Source organism: Actinia tenebrosa, unplaced genomic scaffold, assembly GCF_029948245.1.
Source record: "Actinia tenebrosa isolate PJP-AT-01 unplaced genomic scaffold, QUT_ActTen_1.0 PGA_scaffold2__45_contigs__length_23673736, whole genome shotgun sequence".
NCBI classification, from domain to species: domain Eukaryota; kingdom Metazoa; phylum Cnidaria; class Anthozoa; order Actiniaria; family Actiniidae; genus Actinia; species Actinia tenebrosa.
The window spans coordinates 9,016,306-9,040,280 of NW_028292579.1; the positions used below are offsets into that span (position 1 = coordinate 9,016,306).

General features: G+C 37.4%; 1 protein-coding gene and 1 pseudogene across 2 annotated transcripts in view; one reads left to right on the forward strand and one right to left on the reverse strand.

Annotated features, from left to right (window-relative positions):
* Positions 1 to 5,406: 5,406 nt before the first annotated feature.
* LOC148909191 (uncharacterized) lies at positions 5,407 to 6,345 on the reverse strand (annotated as a pseudogene).
* A 766-nt stretch (positions 6,346 to 7,111) lies between these two features.
* Positions 7,112 to 23,975, forward strand: part of LOC116297432 (E3 ubiquitin-protein ligase rnf213-alpha) — a 62,372-nt gene continuing 45,508 nt past the window's right edge. For both annotated transcript variants that reach the window (XM_089034288.1, XM_089034289.1), the window contains exons 1-23: positions 7,112 to 7,441; positions 9,059 to 9,285; positions 10,252 to 10,340; positions 11,113 to 11,295; positions 11,657 to 11,874; positions 11,949 to 12,241; positions 12,887 to 13,149; positions 14,114 to 14,332; positions 14,595 to 14,787; positions 14,888 to 14,970; positions 15,339 to 15,663; positions 15,744 to 15,842; positions 15,981 to 16,097; positions 16,790 to 16,988; positions 17,359 to 17,745; positions 18,430 to 19,010; positions 19,208 to 19,367; positions 19,637 to 19,854; positions 20,190 to 20,492; positions 20,700 to 20,996; positions 22,018 to 22,436; positions 22,988 to 23,112; positions 23,607 to 23,678. In XM_089034288.1, coding sequence (XP_088890414.1) covers positions 7,252 to 7,441; positions 9,059 to 9,285; positions 10,252 to 10,340; positions 11,113 to 11,295; positions 11,657 to 11,874; positions 11,949 to 12,241; positions 12,887 to 13,149; positions 14,114 to 14,332; positions 14,595 to 14,787; positions 14,888 to 14,970; positions 15,339 to 15,663; positions 15,744 to 15,842; positions 15,981 to 16,097; positions 16,790 to 16,988; positions 17,359 to 17,745; positions 18,430 to 19,010; positions 19,208 to 19,367; positions 19,637 to 19,854; positions 20,190 to 20,492; positions 20,700 to 20,996; positions 22,018 to 22,436; positions 22,988 to 23,112; positions 23,607 to 23,678 — 5,260 coding nt within the window. In that variant the 5' untranslated portion in view covers positions 7,112 to 7,251. The remainder of the gene's footprint in view (positions 7,442 to 9,058; positions 9,286 to 10,251; positions 10,341 to 11,112; positions 11,296 to 11,656; positions 11,875 to 11,948; positions 12,242 to 12,886; positions 13,150 to 14,113; positions 14,333 to 14,594; positions 14,788 to 14,887; positions 14,971 to 15,338; positions 15,664 to 15,743; positions 15,843 to 15,980; positions 16,098 to 16,789; positions 16,989 to 17,358; positions 17,746 to 18,429; positions 19,011 to 19,207; positions 19,368 to 19,636; positions 19,855 to 20,189; positions 20,493 to 20,699; positions 20,997 to 22,017; positions 22,437 to 22,987; positions 23,113 to 23,606; positions 23,679 to 23,975) is intronic.

A 23,975-nucleotide genomic window follows, 5' to 3' on the forward strand; every position in this document is an offset into this window, starting at 1 on the left:
AAAAGGGGCTAAACTCAAAAATAACCACACAGAGCGAAAGAAGTGCTATTTCTCAATGATCGGGTAAAATTTCGAGGCTTTATTTCACGTTTCAATGATTTTATTGAAATTTTTAAAGAATCCCCATACATTTCCTTATAACATGACACCACAGAAACCAAGCTTGGGCTACCTGTGATTTCGGTTTCTAATATTGGCTGCAATCTTATAACTTATTGCGATTTTGAGCCGACAATACGGGTTTATATTGGCGGCTAGTTGGGAGAAAATATATTCCGTACTTGGCCGTAGTCGCGTGTTTTGATTGTACTTTTAACACTAGGATTAATTTTATTACTCTACTTTGTAAAACAAATAGTTAATAAGAGAATTTATCTGATTTTAAAACTATTTTTGTCATGAAATAACTTCTAAAAGTCGAGTTTTCTTCGAAAGTTTAGTTTGAATGAAAACAAATATTTGGCGTTTTTCACTCACCTGTAGCAGAAAGCGTAGGAACAGCATATCATGCTCTTATCCTTGTGTATCACAAGTCAGGAAATAAGTTATGAAGATCAAAGTTGTAAAAAAAGGATGTAAAACATACAAAAAATAAATTTTCCGCCATCGATGTTGAGATTTCAATGTGAACCGTTGCATTCACAAACCAGACTGAGATACCAAAAAAGTGCTGTTTTCGCCGTCAATCAAATCTTGTGAGCCAATCACGTAATTCTGAGCCGACAATACGGGTCTATATTGGCGGCTCTCTCTCGATCAAACTTATAGGAGGGTCGCGATACTGTGATGTATCAATTACATTTTCTCACTAATAGCGCGATACTAATTCTAGGAAACATCTGTCTTTAGACAACTCCCTCAAGCTAACCATGGAATCTTTCCTTGAAGATCTGAAGAAGCACGTCCAGTGTTCTTTGTGTAATGATACTTTAACTGAACCGAAGATCCTTCCATGTTTCCATACATTTTGTAAGCCTTGCGTCGGAAGACACGCCGAGCTGATCGACCAAGTCAACGTCTTCAAGTGTCCTCGATGCAAATCACAAACTCCTCTACCAGAACCAAGCAGCGTGGAAGACCTCCAGCCAAGTTCACTGCATTCAAGAATCTTGAAGGGTCTGGCGTTGGCAAAGGGAGAAAAGGTTTGCTCTGTTTCTGAGAGTCATTCTCCAGCATCTTGGTATTGTTTTGACTGTGATCATTCACTGTGTCAAGAATGCAAGAAGAGCCATTCGTACTTCATCAAAGATCACAAGGTCGTTTGTCTGGCTGATTTGAAGAAAGAAGATATTGAGTTCATAACAATAAGAGAAAATCCTTGTAAAAGTCACCCTCATCACAGGCTAGAGTCATTCTGTGAAGACTGCGATGACATGATTTGTGTGACATGCTGGAAACACAATCACAAGGATCATAAGACGAGGTCATTAGATAAGTTTGCTTCGATCAAGAAAGATGTATTGTCAAAGCATCTGCAAGTACTAGAGCAGTTGAAATTAGATGAAAAGGAACAACTGCAACAAGAAAAAATCGCTAAAACTATCAAACAACAAGGAGAAAAAGCAAGACATGAAGTGAAAGAAAAGACCAAGAAAATGATCCAAATTCTACAAGAAAATGAACGAGAACTACTGAGACAAATAGACGAGAAGTTCGACACAGCCACAACAAACTTGAATATAATTCCCCATATTCCAGCAGTCGAGGAATACATCAAGAATATGATCGAAAAAGGACTGGCAAGTGAAATGATGAACATTCAAGAGACACAGTGCTCGGAGAAATTCATCTTTAACCCAATTCCACTGTCATCAAGAATTGTCTTTATTCCTAACGAAGGGCTGGTGCAACAAATAGAAACAGGTCTTGGAGAAATACAGACACATTCCGAAACAGATGACGATGACGTGGAAATAGAAGGAAAAGTAGAAGTAGATAGTCAACTGACAGCAGAGGTTCAAGTGACTGGGAATCATGTATCTAATGTGAAGCCTCAACAGATGAGAGTAACAGGATTGTTTGAAATGAAAGGTGTGCCTGATACTCACAATTGTTTAACAGGTATGATAGCAGTAAACAGAGACAATAGCAGGCTCGCTATAGGCGCTAGATCTGTACAAGTTGAAGACAACTGTGAAACTTCTTTCAACTCCAATGACTATCAGCTATCAACTATTACATATTGCAAAGTCCACGTATTTAAGACTAATGGAGATCTCATACTGAGTTATGATTGTGAAGATAGTGTAGAGGAACATTGTCATTTTCATGGTCCCGACAATTTAGCATTCCTGAATGATACAGATTTAGTCTTAGCAGACTGGGGAAATCATAGAATAAGGTGTAGTCAACACTTTAACAGGGAATTTGATCAAAACTTTCGGTAACGAACGTAGCGTATATGACGAGTATTTTTATCCAAATGGAGTACACGTTGATGACGATGGTAACATCATTGTGTGTGATCGTGACAATCATCTTGTTCAAGTCTTCACAAGAGACGGTGACTATCAATATCAGTTTGGTTTGACAACACAGGACAACTTTGATCCGGTTGATGTGATAACACATGATGGACGGTTTTACGTCAGTGATCATTATAATCATGTTATTCATGTATTTGAGAAGAAAGGTAAAGTGCTGACTAGAATATCGACGATTGGTGGATACGGCAGTGATGATGGTCAGCTGAGTAGACCATGTGGCCTGGCTATTGATAATGACCATCATCTACTAGTGTGTGATGCTGATAATAATCGTGTCCAGAAATTCACCCTGGATGGCCGTTTTGTAGGCAAGACGGATCCGGAAGCAATCAACGGTCCTGTATCTGTGGTAGTGTTGAATGATGGTCAGATATTGGTCTGTACGTCTTTTGTCGTGTGGTTTGTCGAGTAGAAAGGGTATCGATATTGATAATGACGATGAGCCTGGTGATATTTGCGCATAAAAAAGATTTCCATTGAAGTTCAAGTGGGAGAGATAGCTGTACTTAGCTTCTATAGCCATCGTAAAAAAGAAATACAATCGTAAAAGAAATTTTTGCTTGCATAAGTTTAAATCTTGTAGGCATAAACTTAGGCATTCACTTATATGAACATAATATGCTAATATATATAGTGCCTATGACCTTTACTTCAATGTTTTTCTATGAAAATATGAACCATTGTAAGAAAAATGTTGAAAGAATTTTTTGGTTCTGACGCAAAGCATACAATATCACCTGTTCCTCGTAGTTTTTGATAGATATGTCAGTATTTTTCTGTTTTTAATGTTTCTTATTAGTATTTAGTGTTCGTAAAACTATGGAGGAACTTTATATGGGACTCTTGTCCTGTTCTTTCCTCCAAATAGTGTTTTTCTTAATTTATTTTTTCAAACAAGTACTAGTTGTAAAGCTAATAGAGTGCACGCACTAAAACCGTGAACATTAAATAGTACTAATTAGTCTTTTTTCATACAGAATCCTTTGTTTTCTATTGTTTAATTATCACTATTTAGTGCTGAAAATTAGTATTTGTTTCACGGATTTAGTGTGTGAGCACTCTAGAGTGGTTTTTAAAAACCCGTGAAACAAAGTGTAACAACTAAGGTGTAATAAATTGTAATACACCGAAAACAATAATAAATACATTGTAATACACCAAGACAACCATTTTAATTACCTTAAAAATGCTGTGCTATGTTTGGCTAACAATAGACGCAGTGAGTAAAGAGCACTTTTACGCTTTGCATGGATGTTTTTCATGTGTAATGGACATTTAGAAACTGCAATAAAAATAGGGGGTCACCATTCTCGTTTTTATGCTAGATGTTCTTCAAATATATCAATATATAGATTTTAAATTGAGCTGTAGTGGTAACCAGAAAATGTAATTAAAAACCTTTATTCTCAACAAGTTTTATTATGAATCCTGACTTCAATTATAGTACCTTAATTTATTCTCGGTTCAAAGTACATGTACTTCTTTATAACAAAATGTACATATTATTCTAAGTTTACTAGAGTGCAAACAATATGATAGAGTACAAACACTATAAGTGTGTAACATAAATACCACTAAATACTGCTAAATTATGCTAATCCTATTGTTTTCTATTGTTTAATTAGCACTATTTACTACTAAATAGTGCAAAGTGTTGCACACTTTTAGTGTTTGTACTCTATATCCGTGAAACACTATTTACTAAATTGTTCAAAATAGTGCTAGTTAAACAAAAGAAAGCAACATAATTAGCATAAAATAGTGTAAGTTAGTATTACTAATATTTCACAGATATATTGTTTGCACTCTAGTTCAGCTGGACTACTAAATCTATTAGAGTGCGTAACATTATCCATGTGTTCGGGAAGAGAGGTAATGTACTGACTAGAATATCTGGACTCGGCATTACACCCATGTAAGTAAAGTTTGTAAAGTTTCCGGCTCCCTCGATTGAAGGTTTTTCTTCGCTTTTCCTCCCTCAGCAAAACCCACCAAAACTGATGTAATTCAATCTTTTAGTGAAACAACTAAATATTTTTATCTAAGTGTCTAGTCGTTATGTCGCTTTTGCACTAATTAGGGACAGTTTTTCACTCGCCCACACTACCGCTAAATTCAATGTTTCTATGCACACGACACTCAACTTACATCTCGGGATTTTTAATTTCAATTTTCCTACTAGGAAAACCAAAATGCATTTTTTATCAGTTTTAAAACTGACTCGTAGAATGACATACGGCTATTGTATCATTTGCCACTGCATTGTGATCAAAACACGCGGGACGTTGGGAGAACACGAGAGAAGCGTAGGAAACCACGACGAGTAGCGGAGTGGTTTCCAGCTTCTCGAGTGTTCTCCCAACATCCCAAGTGTTTTGATCAGAGTATCCAACACAGAAAACTGTTTTTGATTTGTTTTATGAAATAACAAACTCGCGAAAAGATAAAAAAAAACAAATTTAAGTAAATTCTCCCTACCTGCCGTCTTGTTCAAACTGACCAATGAGCGCGCGCGATATATTAAAATCTGACAGTTGCAATACTCGCGCGCGCTAAAATGACGCGAGCGTGTCTTGATACTCTCATCAAACATGGTTTTCGACCAATCGTAGCGCGCGTACTATCCCAATTATTTTATAATTACCTCTTTAAGCGTGCATTTTTTTGTTGACTTTTAACATGGAACTTATTTTTTCAATTCAAATTTAGATATTTATAATAATAGTTGTTTGTTTGTTGTTGTTGTTGTTGTTGTTTTTTTTTGCTTTATTAATCTTAGCTGTAAATATGTATATATGATCTTTTCTTTTTAGTCGTAATTTTTGATTTTATAAAGCGCCTGTACATATCCAGATGGAACACGCGCTATATAAATACATTATTATTATGTGCATTACTAAAACGTATAGATGCAAAAAATCTATGACCTGTATAGGGCGCACAGCGTAACATATACAGTCTAAAAGGAAACTAACTACAATAAATTTAAATAGATGTCCCTATAAAATCATTGTCTTTCCGGTTCGGGAATATATATATATATATATATATATATATATATATATATATATATATATATATATATATACAATCAACTTGAATAAATTTCTGGCAACAAAAAAATACCCTCTAAATTCTATAAATCTGTAAAAATATCCTAAGATTATTAAAAAAAGTTCAAGCAACAGTTCAACAGTTGCTTTAAATGTTCGTGCTATATGGAGCGATTAAGAGATGATGGCTTTCTGCATCTTCTCCAAAACACACTTTGATCGGGCACCAACAAGCTTCTCCATAGTTTGCTCTACCTTCTTTGACCATCATCCCAATGCATCAATTATGATATTCATTGCTGTAGCTTGTAACCAGGGTGCTGTTGCTTTAACTCCAAGAGTAGTGCACCGTACTTGATTGCCTTCTCCTCAACTTTCTTTTCACGATTCTCAATCCAGGGACAGCTCATTTCTACTGCCCAGACTTGCTTTGCCTTATGGTCCACGAATCGTGCATCCACCCTTTTGGCTTTGACGTAGGTGTATTCAGCATACACCGGTACATCCCAGAAAGCTTTAGCATCATATGACTCATAGATAGGTTTTGGAGTCACAGGTGAGTACCAAGGGGGAACACTTTCCACCGATTTAAGATCTTTGCACTTCTCAAAGAATAATATCATCAGAGCAGCATTGTGTCCGTCCAAGTACTTTGATTGAGCCAGTGTAGAACATCCTGACAGAACGTGTGGAAGGGTCTCTGCTTCTTGACCGCACAGACTACAGCTTACATCTCCCTGGGTTGTTTTGGTCTTGTGTGACGTATACACTTTGGTTGGCAATAGTTGCTCATACAGCTCCATCATACCAGCAACTGTATGAGTGCAGTCCTCCAATCTTTCATCCATGCAAAACATGCATCTTGACTAAGTTAACGTATGTGAAAAATTATTGATTTTAAGAAAAATGATGAAAAAGAAAAGAAATATAAATAGCATAAAATAAATAAATAAATATTTTATAAATATTTTAAAAATGTTTTGTGAATATTTTTAAATATTTATTATTAATATTTTATATTTATATTTTTTTATTTTTTTATAAATACTTTTTTTTTTAATTTTAAAAGGCAGTGGGTGATTGGAACAGTTGAGCGTACGAGACTTATATGAGAATGGATATGTATCGTAGATAGGTAGCAATGGTACAGTAAACGATAAAGTACGTCGTGCAATGTATATTGAGTTAAGAATAAAAGTGTTTCGAGTGAAGGCAACGTTACGAAACATGAGCTCATGTGTCGCGGTGGTGTGGTAGGGAATACGACATAAATATATGAAAGCTCTGGGATAGTCGTTCGATCTACCAAGTATTTATCATCAGGCGTTAAGACACAAGGTAGAGGTCAGTATTCGACCTACACGTTTCAAAACTTCTAGTGCTAGAAGCTTAACTCTACGTGTACGGAGGAGGATCTTAGATTTATAAGTATCAAAGCAATAGAAATCACTCTTCATTTTCATCGCTTTACATCGTGCGTGACTCCGTACATTATATAGCGTGACTTGCTGAATACTTCCGTGTCCATTTTCCGAGAAAACCTTAGCTAGTTTTTCCTGGAAGAACAATTTGCATAAGTGCAATGAAACATATATATGCGACGTAGCTAGAAAGATTCCACGGCTTCAAAGCTTTTGTTTTGGATTTTTTTCTCGATCCCCCATATTGTGAATCATGATTTGAGAACATGAGAAGCTAAAGAGTACCTGGTAATGAAGTGTTTAAACCCAAAATGTCCAGCTCCTTTGGTAGTCGAGTCTCTTCCTGTTGAAAACATTAAATTCTGTCCAGTATGTGCTTCTCCGCTCGACCCATCGCTGAAATATCCAGAGAACAACAAGTCTAGCGAAAACCGTCACCATACAGAAGAAGAAAGAAGCGAACAATCATCCCTTAAACAAAGTAAGACACTGACTTAAGTTGTCATTTAATTTTTACAACGAGAGTGATCTATATTTTACATTGATCATTACTTCGGGATCGAGTGTTCTTTTTTAAGGACTTTAAGTAATTTTACATTAAAGACAACTAGACTTTGATTAATTAATGTCGAGGGTTTATATGTTGAGGTTCTGTATTACTATTTTATTGAATAACACAAGCAAACCCGTTGTATATCCGTTTTGTCTGTTGGAACTGTTATCTACGTCTTCCAGTCATTGAGATTAAGGTGTTGTCCTTGTGAATCTCTGTCGATTATAATTTTATTCTATTTTTAAAATCATATCATAATCACTAAAATGTCGTATTAAGGTTGAGAAATAAATAGCTGCCATCGAAAACTTTTTTTATTCAAGAACAAATACGTACAAATACATAAATTTTGATCATCAGGGTCAAATCAGACAAGCATCGTGGAGTACGGGTTAACCAAGTGCGTCATAGGTTTCCGAACACACGAATGGGACTTCAATTCAATATGGCAGGCAAGATTCGAACCCGGCACCCTTGGCACCAAATGATATTACAATGCCTAAGTCTCGCTCGCTATTTTTTACTTTGCAAACTCGTATTCAAATAGTGCACTTCCGGTTACGATGGCTTTGAAAGGCGAGGAGACTTGTAAAACTCGGCATCTCATTAATATTCATCAAGGTGGCGGAGGTTTTGATTGACATGTTATTGTTTGAATTTTCAGGGTGGGGGGCAGAATATTATGATAAACGGAAAGAAATTAAAAGAGAGAATATATAGATAGTAATAATTCGAGAAAAAAGTAATACATAAAAATATTCAATATTTATTAATGAGCTTAATACTTTTTGAAATAATTTTTTTCGTTACTATTTCACAATGCAGTGCACGTCCTTCATCAATAGCCACAATAATGCTCTCTAATTTCTTTCTGCCTTTCTGCCAAACTACAGTAATTATTTAATTCGGCTTCGGATGACAACAGAATTATTGAAAATCTCAAATTGTTTAATCTCTTCATCAGAATTCACGGATGGGCGCCCATCATGATCAGAATGCAGTCGATATACTTTGATACCCCTATTCTCTAATTCATTTGCTTGATCTTTCATGGATATAAGTATATGGTTAGATGACAATAATCTTACTCATAGTGGTTTTAGTGACAACAATATCATATGTGTTTGAGTGGTATCCTTATCATTTACAAACTTGAGTGCTTCCTAATCCTAGGCAAATGAAAACTACTGGTAAACAGTTGATTTTCTCAAACCTGTTGGCTGCACAATAATAAAATTTTTACCACCAAGAAGGCTTGATTATAGCCTCAATCTCATAAATTTTCAGATGATCTAAATTAAGATAACTTTTGACAGCTTCCAGAGCTTTTATTTTCAGATTCATACTGCTTGTGTATGATGTGTTGTTAGTATTAAGGTGTTTTTGGTGCTTGGATAACTATTATTGCGATTTGTGTTTCTTCAAGCATATTTTTCTTGATGTGTTGTTATATTGATGTTGTTCCATCACTGACAAAACAAAAACAGAGCCACATTTTGTTATTCTTTTATTTATTTTTTATCCTTGATTAAATTACTTCTATAGATAAGGATGGGGCAACAATTAGTCTAAATATTACACCAGAGGCCAGTAGCAGCCACTTCTCTGAACCTAATGGCAGAGATGAAGAACATGTTGGATCAAGTAGTGCCGATGGTGGTACTGCAAATCAAGACCAAACAACCTCAGATCACACTGGGAACAAATCTAGTGAAAAGAGAAGGGAAAAGGACAATGCAAATGCGAATGCCAAGAAAGAAGATAAGAAAGAGGTAATAGGAGATGTTAGTGATAATGAAGACGGTGAGGCAAAATATGTTAAAACTGAGGATATTAATGCCAACACCAAAGATAAGACATGATATGATTTAGAAACAAGCCATTCCCCATGCAGTTAGTGATAATGCAAAAGGTGACAAAGATGTTTGCAACACAATATATCAGCACAATAACGATGCTGCTATTTATGTGGCAAGTACTTCTGTATCATTTGCATCTACAAATTTGAATGGCAAGCAAAATCTTGATCGATCTGCTGGAAGTACCAACACATCTTCGAAAGGAAAAGTTTTGAATGAAAAGAAAAACAAAAGTGAAGGTACCCCATCCCCATAAGCAGACGAAAACCAGACGATGAATAAAAATGATAAGGACAAAATAAAGAAGACTGCAAACGAAGCTGGTGGTAGCAAAAACCGAAGCTTGTAATGCTAGAACATCAAACTTGAAAAGTTCTGGCTCTAATTTGAATGAAAGCAACCAACCTCAGGTTCATCACTGGAAACTAATAAGACCCTAAATCTTACAACATTCCCATTTGTTTCCATTTATTGATTATACATTCCTCTATCCCAGTTCATTCATAGCATGTTTTCAAAAATGACATAGGGTGACTCTATAAATACTTTTTCCTTATTACCAGAGTTAACCTGCATTTATAAGTTATTGCGATTGTGAGCCGCAAATATGGGATAATATTCGCGGCTAAGTTGGGAGGAAATATATCCCTATTGGCTGTGGTCGCGAAGCGATGTGCGAAGGCCAATATGGGATATATTTTCTCCCAACTTAGCCGCGAATATTATCCCATATTTGCGGCTCAAAATTATTCTATCGCAAGGTAGTTCTGAGCTTATATTGGCGGCTCTCTCCCGATCAAACTTATAGGAAAATCGCGATTCACATAAATGTGGCCTATGTTTAACATTTAAGTTATAACAACATCTCTTTTAATTCAGGATGGATACTTTCATCAGAAACCTCCACTGAAGGAACAGAAATCTAAGAATGCCGATTCAAAGGGTAATAAAGCCACACAACAACAAAGGTATTAAAGAAAAGGGAAAAATAAAATCTTTGATAGTTTCCATTAATTCATAGTGTAACCTGATGTAGCCACAGGGAGCCCGGCTTTGGGTTTTGTACATGAATAAATAAATCAATAAAGTGCTTTGGGTTTCCTGAGTTGAGATTTGAAACAAGACGCTGATACGTTGAATTTCCGTTAATCGTATTACCAGTAACTTGATAGCAGATTAACGTAACGTATCAGTGTAACGCACGCCCTAGTAAATTTACTAGGGCGTGCGTTACACTAATGCGTTAAGTTTGAATTATAAGCTGCTCTCGAGTTACTTACATTAATCTGCTATCAAGTTACCAAATCTCAACACAGGAAACCTAAAGTACTTTTTTGACTTATTTATTCATGTACAGATTCCAAAGCCGGGCTCCCTGTGATGTAGCTTGATAGCTTATCAACTACATAAGTCCATTAGTACTATGGGACTAGTTGAGGCTGCGCCACTACGCTATCTACAGTCATCCTAACTTAACTCTACTTAACTTCTTTTTTACTCTGACGAAGGACTAACGTCTGAAATGTCAATATATTTACAAACTCGGGACGTTGTTGTGTTGAATACAACAGGTGAATAAGAATGAATTGTAATTACTAGCGGGGACTGCGTTGATGTGCTTAATATAACAAGTGAATAAGAATGTGTAGCGGTTACTAGTTGGGACTTGTGTTGGTGTTGAATACCACAAGTGAATAAGAATGACTATTGTTTATGCACTGCTTCGTTTGTGTTTTATAGTTCACATGGAAGTTCCTGTAATGATTCGAGTGGATCAGGTGTTTCGGAAAGCGTTACCATCGTGTTTCATGCTTTGTTGGCTCCCCATTTTATGCTTGATACCAGAGTCGAAAAGATCTTTGTATGCGGTGGGACTCCTTTTAAAGGATGGAATGCTAACCAACTAGAAATGACACCTATAAAGTACGCATAAAATATTTAATGATATGACGATGGTGATGGTGATGATGATGATGTTGATGATATTGGTGATGGTGGTGGTGGTGATGATGATGGTGATGGTGATGAGAATGATGATATTTATGATGATATTGATGATGATCTTGGTGATTATAGTGGTGATGGTGATGGTAATGATGATGATGGTGATGGTGATGATGATGGTGGTGGTGATGATGATGGTGATGGTGATGATGATGATGATGGTGGTGGTGATGATAGTGATGATTATGAATTTGCTGTAGTATAAATTTTTATTGTATATAAATATTGGATCCGTTGTTAACTCGTGCCACCACTAATAATGTGTTTTTGCCATATTCAGGTGGGTTAATAATGGATACCTTCTAATCGAAGGAGAGACACAAATACCTCTCAAATGGGCTCATCATAGAATCACCTATAAATACAGAGTGTTTAAACTGGAAGGTGACGGAAAATCCAAGTGTGTATGGGAAGAATTGGTAGGATATCCCAAACACCATGGAACTAGTTATACAAACCGATGTTTTTATATCCAAGAACGCTGCCGCAAGCCAAACGGTAATTCTGCTGAAGGAAATTGAGGTACGTGTTTTATTATGTGCATCTCAATTTTAAATACATTTATATTTCAGGTATCTGGCATCAATACGATGACGGGATCTTCAGACCACCAGGCCCATGGGAATCGTTTTTTAGCAATTTTCCAATGTACAAATTTGTGAATCCAGTGGAAGGACGTCAATTGGCAATGCAGGTTATGTTGCCTGATTGGGACTCCTTTGGAAAAGAAAATAGAGACGGTAAGAAAAAGGGCAGCGAAGTACTGGAAACGATCAACCAAGTGGTCTACTGTATTAGAAATGCCAAGCGAGAAACTGGAGGTTTCGTATATGACTATAAATTGAAAGACTTCTCGTTAGAACAGGTAAATAAATATTTGTCAAAGATACACCCAATAGACCGTTTTCTCAAGGTTGTGTGCGCATCCAACTTGACGGGACACAAAACTGAAAAACGCGAATTCAGTAAAATTGAGAAGCCAGTTTTATATTTAAAGATGAGAATAATCGATTTGATAAATGTTTATTGAAAAATCTAATAGAAATGTATGAAAATTCTCATTATAAAGCTCCTGTTCTGGTATCGTGGCCTGTCAGGTTTCTTACATTTGGATGCGCACACAACCTTGACAAAACGGTCTATTGTGTTTTGGTTTTCGACCTTCTCAGACGTCATGTACTAAATAATGCACAAGGTTTTGTTTGTTTTACTGCTGCTGCTGCTGCCCCTCTTCCCCTACTCTTCACCACTACCACCACCCCTACTCCTACCAACACCACTGCCACCTCTATTACCACCTCAACCACCAATACTACTACTGATACTGCTGCTGTTCCATCTTACTGAAGGACCCCGCCTTTTTAAACATACATCAGAAATCACGAAGCTTACTCAAATACACAAACGACATACTCTTCTTTAGTCAGTTCACATCCGTTAAGGTCAACGGACCGGGAACGTACAATATGGAAGTTGAATATTAATTTCAAACATTTAAAATTTTGACCAGGTTATGTTTTCGTATATTGAGCCAAGACTAAATTTGAACTACGAACTTGCACAAGCTACCAGCGACGTTCCAACACAAGCAGAGTGTCTGGCGACTTCACTTGCTATTGCGACGATCGCTTTCAATTTGAACTTTAATCCAGAAGACGAACATCTTATGAGAATATTTGAATGTTTGGCCATAAACCCTTCATTCGGCCAACAAAGACTAGAAATCTTGCTAGAGGTTCTGATGAATGGGTACTACTCCCCTGAAAACACATGGTTAGTAATTAATTAAAACGGTGGTCACGCCTCTCCACACTAAACCTTAAGCTGCATCGGAGGGACGTAAAGAACCACTGAGGACGTAAAGAGCCACTGAGGACGTAAAGAAACCCTGGCAGTGACCAACCTCAATCTCTGGCCTCGACTGATTTCTTATTGGGTTGATTGTGGGATGGCTATGGTGATTTTAATTGGTGGGAAATTAGTGCAATGTAGCTCGTGTTCTGTTATTGCAGCACCAGAGGGGAAAATCTCAAACCTTAAAAAATAACAGCACATTCTCAATTATATTTTAAGATAAAATTCAGCGATAAAACTTTACTAAAAAACATAATATTACACGACGTTTCGACGTTAACTGAACGTCATTATCAAGTGATAAAAAACTAAAAGGCGTTAGCTTATATACATGAATAATAATTTTTTTATTTTTCTTTCTTTGTTCGTCATTTTATTGTACAATATTTAAATTACATAGTTTTTTGTTTTCGCACCTTTTTATACTCATTATTATTCTTGTATACACTTCAATAAAGTTAGTCACCTGAAAAGCTATAAAGCTGAGGCCGACAAGGATTATGGGTAGATTCATTTTACACGTTCAACCGCTTGATAACTGTTCATGGACTTGCGAATCTTTTACCGGTTACAGTCTCACCTCTTCTGATCATCATCGAGCTGGTGTTTGTATTAAAAAAGCTTTGTATATATATGCTTTTTTGATATGAAAAGTTTCCCATGATGCTCAGTGATCTCAGCTTTCTAGGTTTTTGGTGACTAACTTTATTGAAATAAGTGTATAAGTTAACGTTTTTTAGTTTTTTATCACTTGATAATGACGTTCAGTTAACGTCGAAACGTCGTGTAATATTATGTTTGCTAGTAAAGTTTTATCGCTGAATTTTATCTTAAAAAACCACTTCTTCTCAAGACTCTCAATTATTATTGTTTTTGTTTATAGGAGGCTTTTGGAAGGCATTCTTGAACTCTTCCAGTATACCATAATACACAGACCTCATATCCATCACTGGCTCCTTGCAGTGCCTTTGATGCACTTCTTGTCGAATTCGTGTCAACCCTATACAGAAGTTGTCATCACAACAGAAACACCTATAAGTGATGACTCATACTGGGGAACAAATGGTCTTGATCTTTCTAATGTTCAAAAACATTCATATAGGTAATGACATCCATAGCTTCTTAACAAGAACTTATGAGGTACAAACATGTCGTGCTGCGTCCGTGGCGGCAGTGTGCCCTTACTAGAAGCACGTCCTCGAATAAATGTATGTGATCATCATCATCATGGGGATGTTGGGTTCATCGCGTGCGTGTGGAGGGTGGGAGAAGTGTGGGTGTGGTTGTTGTCTTGGTGAGGGGTAAAGAAACATTAATGATCGTTATACTTATTTCGTGTTCTTTTATTAACACTAAATTAACAGTTCAACTATGGACGTTCTTTATCGACTTAAGCCAATGTTTGAGTTTGATCCTCTTCTGAGGAGGACCTTCCTTTTCACTTTACCTCTTCGTGACCTTGGGAGCTGTGTCAGAGGGGGGGACTTTCCCCCAGCTGAAATTTGCTACACGATGTGTGCGAGGCTGAAGACAACAAGCTGCATCAGCGGCGATGAAGTAAGTTATTTTACTAAGCTTGCTATCTGTTTTTCAGCTTCGTAAACTTTTGCATTCAACTTTTGCCTGATGCTAATCTGTCAATATTTTGATCCTTTAGATGAGCTCTATGAACGAGTGCTTAAGTGCAATAATTGAAACGATAGACAGAGAAACAGAAGCCCAAAATGAAACAGAGAATTCGTAAGTATGGTATAAAGTAACAGTCTGTTACTAACGTAAAATAAACGCATCAATCTTCAGCTTTACCAGTTGTTTAATAAAGTTTTTTTAGCTCACTTTTCGTATGACTGGAAAAAGCTCGGCAAGGAATACGCCAGACCAATCACATTGGCGAGAATTTACTCTCTAATCAATCAAATACCAGACACACGGCACGGACCCGGTCACGCCAAGATCACGGCAATGGCAGACCAATTACATTTCGCGAGAAAAAAATCAGCCAATCAAAATTCTAGTAAGCATCGAGCTTTTCACAGTCATAAGAAAATTAGACTGCTCTATCGAATACAAGTATCATTGTAATACTCCCGCAATATTCTGACTGACAGGACCACCAGATTCGACATCGATAAGTATATCTCCTTGGAAAAGGCGTCACAAGAAGTTCTTGATTTTTTCCTTAAGTCCTTGAAAGAGAAATTGGCTTTGGCATGTGCAGTTCTCACTATATTGTCAAAGACGTTGTCCTTGTTGAAGTACATAGTCACTAAACCCCAGACCGACGAGCAAGACCTAAAAAATCATGACAACATCAACAACATTTGTTCTAAAAGCATTGCAACAACGTCGACAAAAGTTCGAAACTGCCTTGAGAAAGTGTTTACAGGCAATCTTGATAGCTTTTCAGAGGAATCAGTAGAGGCGGAGTTAAAGGTATCCAATGTTTCTATATTTAAGGGTATTGTTCTTGATGCTTCCTCTATTGTTTTCTAACTTGTCTCCCAACCCTTTAGACGTGGTCAGATTTTTATCATGTCGAGTTCTCAGACAACACATTTCGTCAATCTTGGGAGGACGAGTTAAAGGAGAGTCTAAACCTACGTATTAAGAAGGTATGCTTTGAAAACAAAGATTTTAAAGGACTTTCTATTCATTGCCGTCAAATACACTTGCAAGGAAGTGTTTCCGCAGTCGACTTACTGTCGATTACAATGATTACTTTCATTAGTCATTATTAAATGTGTTTGTAGATGAATGAAATACAAAGGATTGACTTCTATTCAAGAGGCAAATTCAACCACTTCCACCAACAACTTGAGAGGTGTTTCCAGGGTGCAGCGTTTGATGCTATCAAAAGTATCGTAGAGGTATCTATAACAGTATAAAGTATTCTTACGACTGCGTTTTTATAGATTCTATTATTTTTGTGATTTAGTAACACCGCATTGTAAATAAAGTCCATGTAATGGCATTGGCTGGAAATAACGCTTTGCTTCGCAAATGCACAGAAGTTTTGACATACTAATGAAACAAAGTACAACTTGTTAAATGGCATGTTTATTGATTAGTTTTAATGCCATTCTTTCGAGCAAATCGGCCATCTGTACAGGGATGTAATATCATGAATTCGAAGATGGACAGTATAATCGAGAACTTGGTATTAAAAGTAATCAATGTTAGTATTGAAATCTTCATCATCAATTAATAATAATCCCTACGTATACGAAAACACCACTGAGAAAGTAAAACTTACTACTGAGATATATAATATACAACTATTTCAAAGAAGGTTGGTGAAAGCTTTTGTTGCATGTTGCACGTTGCTTACTAAGAAGAGAACATACTAGAAAAACATGCAGAGAAAGTTTAGAGAATTTCATATTGTTGTGGCCTTTTGCTGATTGAATTCTCGTTACCCATAGAATAGTAGTTCGGGCTTGGTATGTAACATGCAACTTGCAACATGCCACAAAACCTTCACCAATTTTTTTTTGAAATAGCTTGTATCTTTTTCAGTAACACAAATTTGATACTAGTGTCCGTATGATGCATATTATAGATTGGTAGAGAGGCCGAGCGTGAAAAAGCTTTTGAAAGTCTCTGGCAGCATGACCCAAACAGCAGTCAATCCAGAAAAGTTGGTGAAATGATGTCACTTTTACTCCAACGTTGCTGGCCAAAAGACACTGAGCAACAAGACTCTCTGTTGACTCATGTGTTAACATGGAATCCAATGGCAAATTATCTGAGATATTTTAGTAAGTATTACATAGCACAAGGATAGACTTTTTAACACTTATTTACTGGGACCGGCTTCGCCTTGGTAAGCGTCTCGGGACCACAAAATACACTACTTTCCCGATGTTCGGTGGCACCCTTTTGGCCAATGAATTCGAATGAGAAGAGAGAAGAAATGGACTTTGACACTTGGTATACAACAAAACTATTTATTCTAACGTGTTTTTGTAGGTTAGAATCATTTACAAAATTTAATAACGCTTCCTCAACCATAAAGGTTTTAATATATACTATTTATGTTGTTGAAAAAAGATATAAGAAAAATTCCAGTTATATAGGAAGCCCTTTCTTACGAGATTCTGATGCTACTGCCATCTTGGTTTTCCACAGCTGAAAGGTCCCACGCCCTATCGGGCGAATCTCAGACCCTGCTTACACAAACAACTAGTTGTCTCGAGGATATCCACCGTATGGTATCTGATGCCTCAGTCAAAGTAAACATACTGCGCATCCTTAGAGGCAGAGAGGATAAGTACTGTGAACTATTAGAGATATTGGGATATTCTATTGACGACAGTGATGACGACCGTGATGACGATAGCGGTGACGAAGAAAGCGAAGAAGATGACGGACAAGATGATACCCATACAGATTTTGGGAGGATTTTTAAAAAGGCCCAAGCTAGTTTGCGGAAACGACTCGATGAGCTGGAGGCATTTGAAAAAGAAAGGGAACAACTACGCTCATTTCTGGGCATAGGTTCCATATTAGAGCATGGTATTTATTCATTCTTAATTAATCTCAGAAAAAACAAACTTTTTTATCGATACCCTGAAACAACGTCCGAGCTGATCTAAGTCAGGGCATGGCTAACTCACAAATCTAACCCTGAAACAACCTCTGGGCTGATCTAAGTCAGGCCATGACTTGAATCAAGGAACAAACCTAACAAACTCTGCAAAAGTAAATGAACTAAGAACCAGCATATATAGGCACCGTTTGTTTCTACTTTTGTTTTTCTGCACGTGCATACTTCGCACGCTCCGAGCTGTCTGTTCAGGTTTTCTTGAAGGAAAAACAACAACAAGAAGAAAACATAAGCAGACAACGTAGAGCGAGCACAGTATGCGCGTGCAGAAAAACAAACGATCAAATGAATGATTCTAAAAATAGCAATACTGATTCTAAAAATAGCTTCAAAGGGTGCTCATGATAGGGCGCGGGGATTCCTTCCGTTATTTTATTTTCTCTTGACTCTACTCATACCGAATGTAGAGTCCAGGGATAGAACCCGAAACCCCAGAGGTGAGAGATGAGAGCACTACCGCTGCACCACTTTTGATGCCTTTGAATTCAGGTCACAGGGAGCTACAATATGCTCTCTGTAATGGCAGCAGCTTGAGAGCTACGAATCCCTTTTCCTTTCGTTCACTTTTTTATTATTATTACTATTTTTTATAGTTGATGTAGAGGATATGAAACGTAATGCCTATACTGATGTATCCCAGGTTGATATAAGCGACCTCGCTGTGCACACTTGTGGTAAAACAGTTGGCGAAATGCAAGTACAAGTCATTTTTTTTGGTCTTTCAAGAGAGTTTAAAACAATGATAACAACGATGCATACTATTCATGACAGCAGGATTTTCAGTGATATTTGGAGAATAAAATTTCAAGATGCACAACATGGCGAACAATTAACATTGGAAGAAGTCTTCGAACAAGTTTGGTCTCCGACCATCAAGAAATGCAAAGACATACTATACGCGGTGTTGACAGGAATTATAACCCTTAAGGATGTTGACAAGCGTTTCGAAGGTTTCAAAGATGGGCGCTACGATGATCTTGAGCAAGACCTTTGTACCATCATGTGTGCTTGCAGTGGTACTATTAACGTTGAAGAAATACACGAAGGAGTAAATCATATCCGGCAGTACCACAGAGTGACCAACTGTATAGCAGCTGCTGATAAGATTCTTGAATTTGCTGTCAAGATGGATTTGAATGGCGATTTCGAAACGGTTGAAACGTTTCGTCGTCAGGTATATTTCGGCTGAATGCCGTTGGTTTGGTAACACTGGCTGCAAAGTCGTGCATTTTGTCACGCAGTATTGTGGCGTTTAAATTGCAAAGCGAATGTTGCCCGTATTATCATTCCATGCGCAACCAAATTTCTTTGTTGTACGAGGTAGAAGATATATAGATAAATCAATTGTCGTTACTATTTTTACTCCTGTAGATAAGTCCAGAGTCCAAGAGACAGCCGCTAAATTCTTTACAGGAAGAATTTAGCCAGACCGTTAGAATGCTCGAGGAATTCACTCCTGAGAGACTGCAATGTCTAGATGTTGTGATGGAATCTAAGGACTTCATCGTTTGGTTAAAGGAAGTCGTACCAGGTAAATAATAGGGGACTTCAAAATCTACGACGGCGACGTCAACTGGACTTTCTCTTTGGGGTTCTGTTGTCAGCAAAAGTCAACTCATCCACAGGGAAGACAGATTTTGAAGGCACAAAACTGACCCCAAAGTGAAGTCATTTACACTTCCGGTTGACGTATCCATCGTAGATTTTTCAATATTTGGAGAATATCAGTTACCAGTGCGCTGATTGGTTAAGACTATTTTCTAGTCATCGATCAACTATAAATGCTTTTTTGATCTTCAGATTCAAGTGAAATCAAGGTGTTGGTAGATCTTGCCATGATTTTAGCTGATGAGGGTGACATGGAAATAGACCGTATCGCTGCCCTTCACGCGTGTACAAGAGGCTTTAAACCACTCATTTATGACCTTAAAAAAGATGATGACTTTAAATGTTTAGTTGAGTTGTGTAGAGACGTTTGGGAAGACTTGGAGCACAACACAAGATTGCCATTACAAATGGTACGATCTGTAACATCATTGAATTATTGTTAGTTACATCGATCGGTCAACCAATGAGGTTGGAAGAAGAAAACTAGAAGCGCTACGGCTATTCCAAATAGACCTCTTTACCTTGGATGTATAATTTCCCATTTCAGACCACATGACATTCACTCAAGTATCATTTCTCTGTTTAACGGTTGCGCACGAGAAGAAACGTGAATATAGATAGATTCAACGAGAACAAAGAATCTTACTTAAGAGAATGACACGTGGTCTGAAATGGGAAAAGAACTGAACTATTAGCTGACTATCTTACTGATTTCTAATGTTAACCAATTCGATTAATCTTTAAGAGTGACACTAGTGGAAGACTGGAATGGCTGAAGAACGTTCTAGAATTCCATGGATCATTGACAATGTCTTCTCTACAGCAAGTAGAAACTATAATGAAACATGGAACATTAACCATTGGTTGCCATGGAAAAGACGAGGAAATTAATATCAATACCATGATAAGTCTAAGAGTACCACCAGGAAAAGTGAAAAGCCTGCAAAAAGAAACCTACAGTTTAGAGGATCTTAAAGATCTACAGAGCAAACTGATGCTGATTGCTGGGAAGTCTGTAGGCCAAGAACATGTGGACAAATTTACTGAGGTACGCAATACTCCTTCCTTCCTTCCTTCCTTCCTTCCTTCCTTCCTTCCTTCCTTCCTTCCTTCCTTCCTTCCTTCCTTCTTTCCTTCCTTCCTCCCTCCCTCCCTCCCTCCCTCCACCCTTCTTTTCTACTTCCTTCTCTTCCCTTCCTATTCCATCCTCCTCTTATTATTATTCCTTATTTTGATGTCACAAATGTTTTTTCAGATGTTACAAGGTGCAATCTGCTTAGGAACAGTATATATGGCTCTTTGTGAAACGGGTGAGGTCAGCCATCTTGACTGGAAAAGAGACTTTACATGTCGGAGAAATGATTTAATCCCTGACCTACAGACTTATTATAACGAGTTTGACAAGTTTCTAAAAGCATGGATGGAGATTTTGAACTGCCAGAGAAACGAGTGCAAAGAACTGAACTATTTTACCGCGAAACAGCTACTTTACATGAGAAAAGAAATTGCCAAACTGAGAAGAGGACTAGAATTCGCAAACTTAGATGTTCAGGTAATGTCGACATGTTCGACTCCCCTACCAACTTTGATGCCGTCGTCGTGGGCGTTGTTCTTCATGTTGGCGGTGGTGTTGATTGATGATAATATTGATGATTATGATGATGATTCATGATGGCGGTGATGAATGATGATAATATGGTGATGGTGACTGTGATGTTGTTAATGATAATGATAATTGGTGATGACGATGACGAGGATGATGGCGGAGATTATCTAATTAGCATTTTCATTCTAAGGTTTGTATCGGGTTTACATGTTATTCATGTGACCTGGTTTCTGAAAATTGGTTTGGCTTAGACCCTCATTATTAATTATTCGTGAATTTTACAGCTTGATTTACTTAAATAGGGTAAAACACTTATTGATAAACTTGTGTCCCTCGGATAGTGGCCCTCGTGATTGACAAGGGGCGATGGTAATGGTGACATCTAAAAATGCTGTTAGGCGTTGCTGTTGCTGCTGTGGCTTATGATGGTGATGCTGCTGCTATGGTGATTGGAATGAGGGCGATGATAATGGTGATGATTATGATGAGCAATTGCTTATGATGATGATGATGATGATGATGGTGTTGATGATAATGTACTATGGTGATTGAAGTGAGGGCGATGGTAATGGTGATGATGATGGTGATACTGCTGCCATCGTCCTTTTCTAACAACTTTTTTCTCAAGTATTTTTTAATGTGATGATTTATTTATTTATTTATTATTTATTTATTACATTTCCATTATTACATTTTCTACTATTAGAACATTTATATATTAAAACACCATTTTTTTATAAAATTGCTCTAAGGCCTTGCTTTTCATAGCAACATATTTTTCTACTTCATATTTCCTTTGCATGATTTTTAATGTGATGATACTGGACAGGCATTTTTGACTCCATGTCATTGCTAAAATGTTAGACAGATGAACCACTCAGAAGAGGTTGTCGAAGGGTTTGATAAAATGGTTTGATATTTTGTTACAATATATGTCGTCATGTGTCCATGTCTATTTCTATTTCAGTTTTATACCCTCCTGGATAGTGTGCTTCCAGGTGTTACTGCACGTTCACTACGAGAAGCATTGATTGCCATTGCCATTGATGTCGACTTTTCTGAAGAAAACCATTCCTCAACGGAAACAGAAGAAGAAGAAGAAATTCCAGATAGCGATTTTAGAAAAAGATACAATAAGTTTTTCGATTATGTTAAGGAGCTTAGGTATCCTGAAGAAGTCGCATTGGCAGCTATTGTAGCGTGTGACTGTCCTAGTGACGAATCAGAACTCCTAATGTGGTCTCTACGAAACAAAAATAAAGAAGAAGACATTAAAGATTTGTGTGATGAGGGAGCCCAAAACCCTAAATACGCTTCTTTGTTTCCGCAAGCAAGTGTCCCAGATGTAACACCTGATGATGAACAGAAGCAAAGAGATATTGACAGGTATAAATAGTAAAACATTTCAAATACTAACAATACATGCGAGTATACCTATTTAGATATGGGTGTGAAAATTGGTCCGCACATCCCAGAGCGGAGCCGCTACACATCCTGAAAATGCCCACGGGGACCTAAAGGAGCCTACTCTTCCATTCTACAAAGTGAGAAATAGATAATACAATCAATTCTGATAGAAAGGAGATCTGTGATACTAGGAGACTGGGCACCATGGGCAATGTCATCAAGAAGTTCGAATTCACAAGGTGGGGCTGCCATCCCTTCCATCGCTTTCAAGAGTGCTGCAGTCGTCGTACTCTAGGGCGTCGGGTTCAATTCCTGGACGAATTACACGTGAATTGATTTTTTTGGTCTCTCCCTTGTTTCGATGGTTTTTCTCCGGGTTCTCTAGTATTCCTCCCCCATCCCTCTTGGATGAGTCAGCCGCTAGATATAATTATTAAATCATTATTTACCCATGATTCAACTGACTATTTACAGTCATCGAAAATACTTTCATACTTTACCATGACCATTTCTCGTACTTTTTTTTCAAGATTAACAACAGAAGATGATGGTCGTAACTTTGCAGCTGAACTTGATCAGACACTAAGTGGTTTGTACTTAAGCCTTGGGGAACTGAGTACTTTACTGGCCTGCCTGGCTAATGATCCGACCCAAGGTGTGATGTGAAACTGAAAAATAGTCCTCTTCACAGTTCCCACCGCCATCTTGAAAAGTAGCCGTGCCTTTGCATCGAAACGAGACGAACGGTGAGCTTGCAATGATACAGACATGTGAACAATTGTTCAAGGAGTTAAAAAAGGTCTCTATCATTGCAAGCCTAGTGTTCGTCTCGCTTTGATGCAAATGCACGGCTACCTTTCAAGATGGCGCATGACACTTTGAAGGGGACTGTTGATAGATTCAGTAGTTCATGTTCATTTACCTATTTTCTCGTACAACATTCAGCGTAGCATTTCACTCACAAGCATAGTACTTTTCGAGATTGCTTGGAAAACTGACAAAGAGTATGGGGGCGCTGATCGAATCATAGGATCTAACATAAATGGCATCCTCTACTACAAAACAGCCACATGATTCAGCTCGCCTCTTATTAGTTTTCCGCGCAACCTCGGAAAGTCCAATTTCAATTCTCATTCTTCTTTACTCCAGAGGACCAAAGACCAATGACATTCCCCGGCTACCTGACGGCGGGAAAACCAAACATGCTACTTGTTCCTCAAAGTGAGTCCAACAGCTGTCAGTTTAATGCAAAAAAATAAAAATCATTCTTAGCTGCAGAACAATTTAACAATATTATAGAAAAAAGATTATTTTGCAGGGACATTGATTAAACAAGTAAACTGTTATTCTTTCTTAACAGCATTCATTTAAAAGCACTAAAGAGCTTTCGACTCCCATCCAAGAGTCTTTGTCAATAATGGTTTTGATTTTGGCGAGCAGCCTCGTTTTCAAAACGACCCTTTCAGATAATCTTATAGACTATAACAATTACGGATAATTACGGCGAAGTATTTGTCG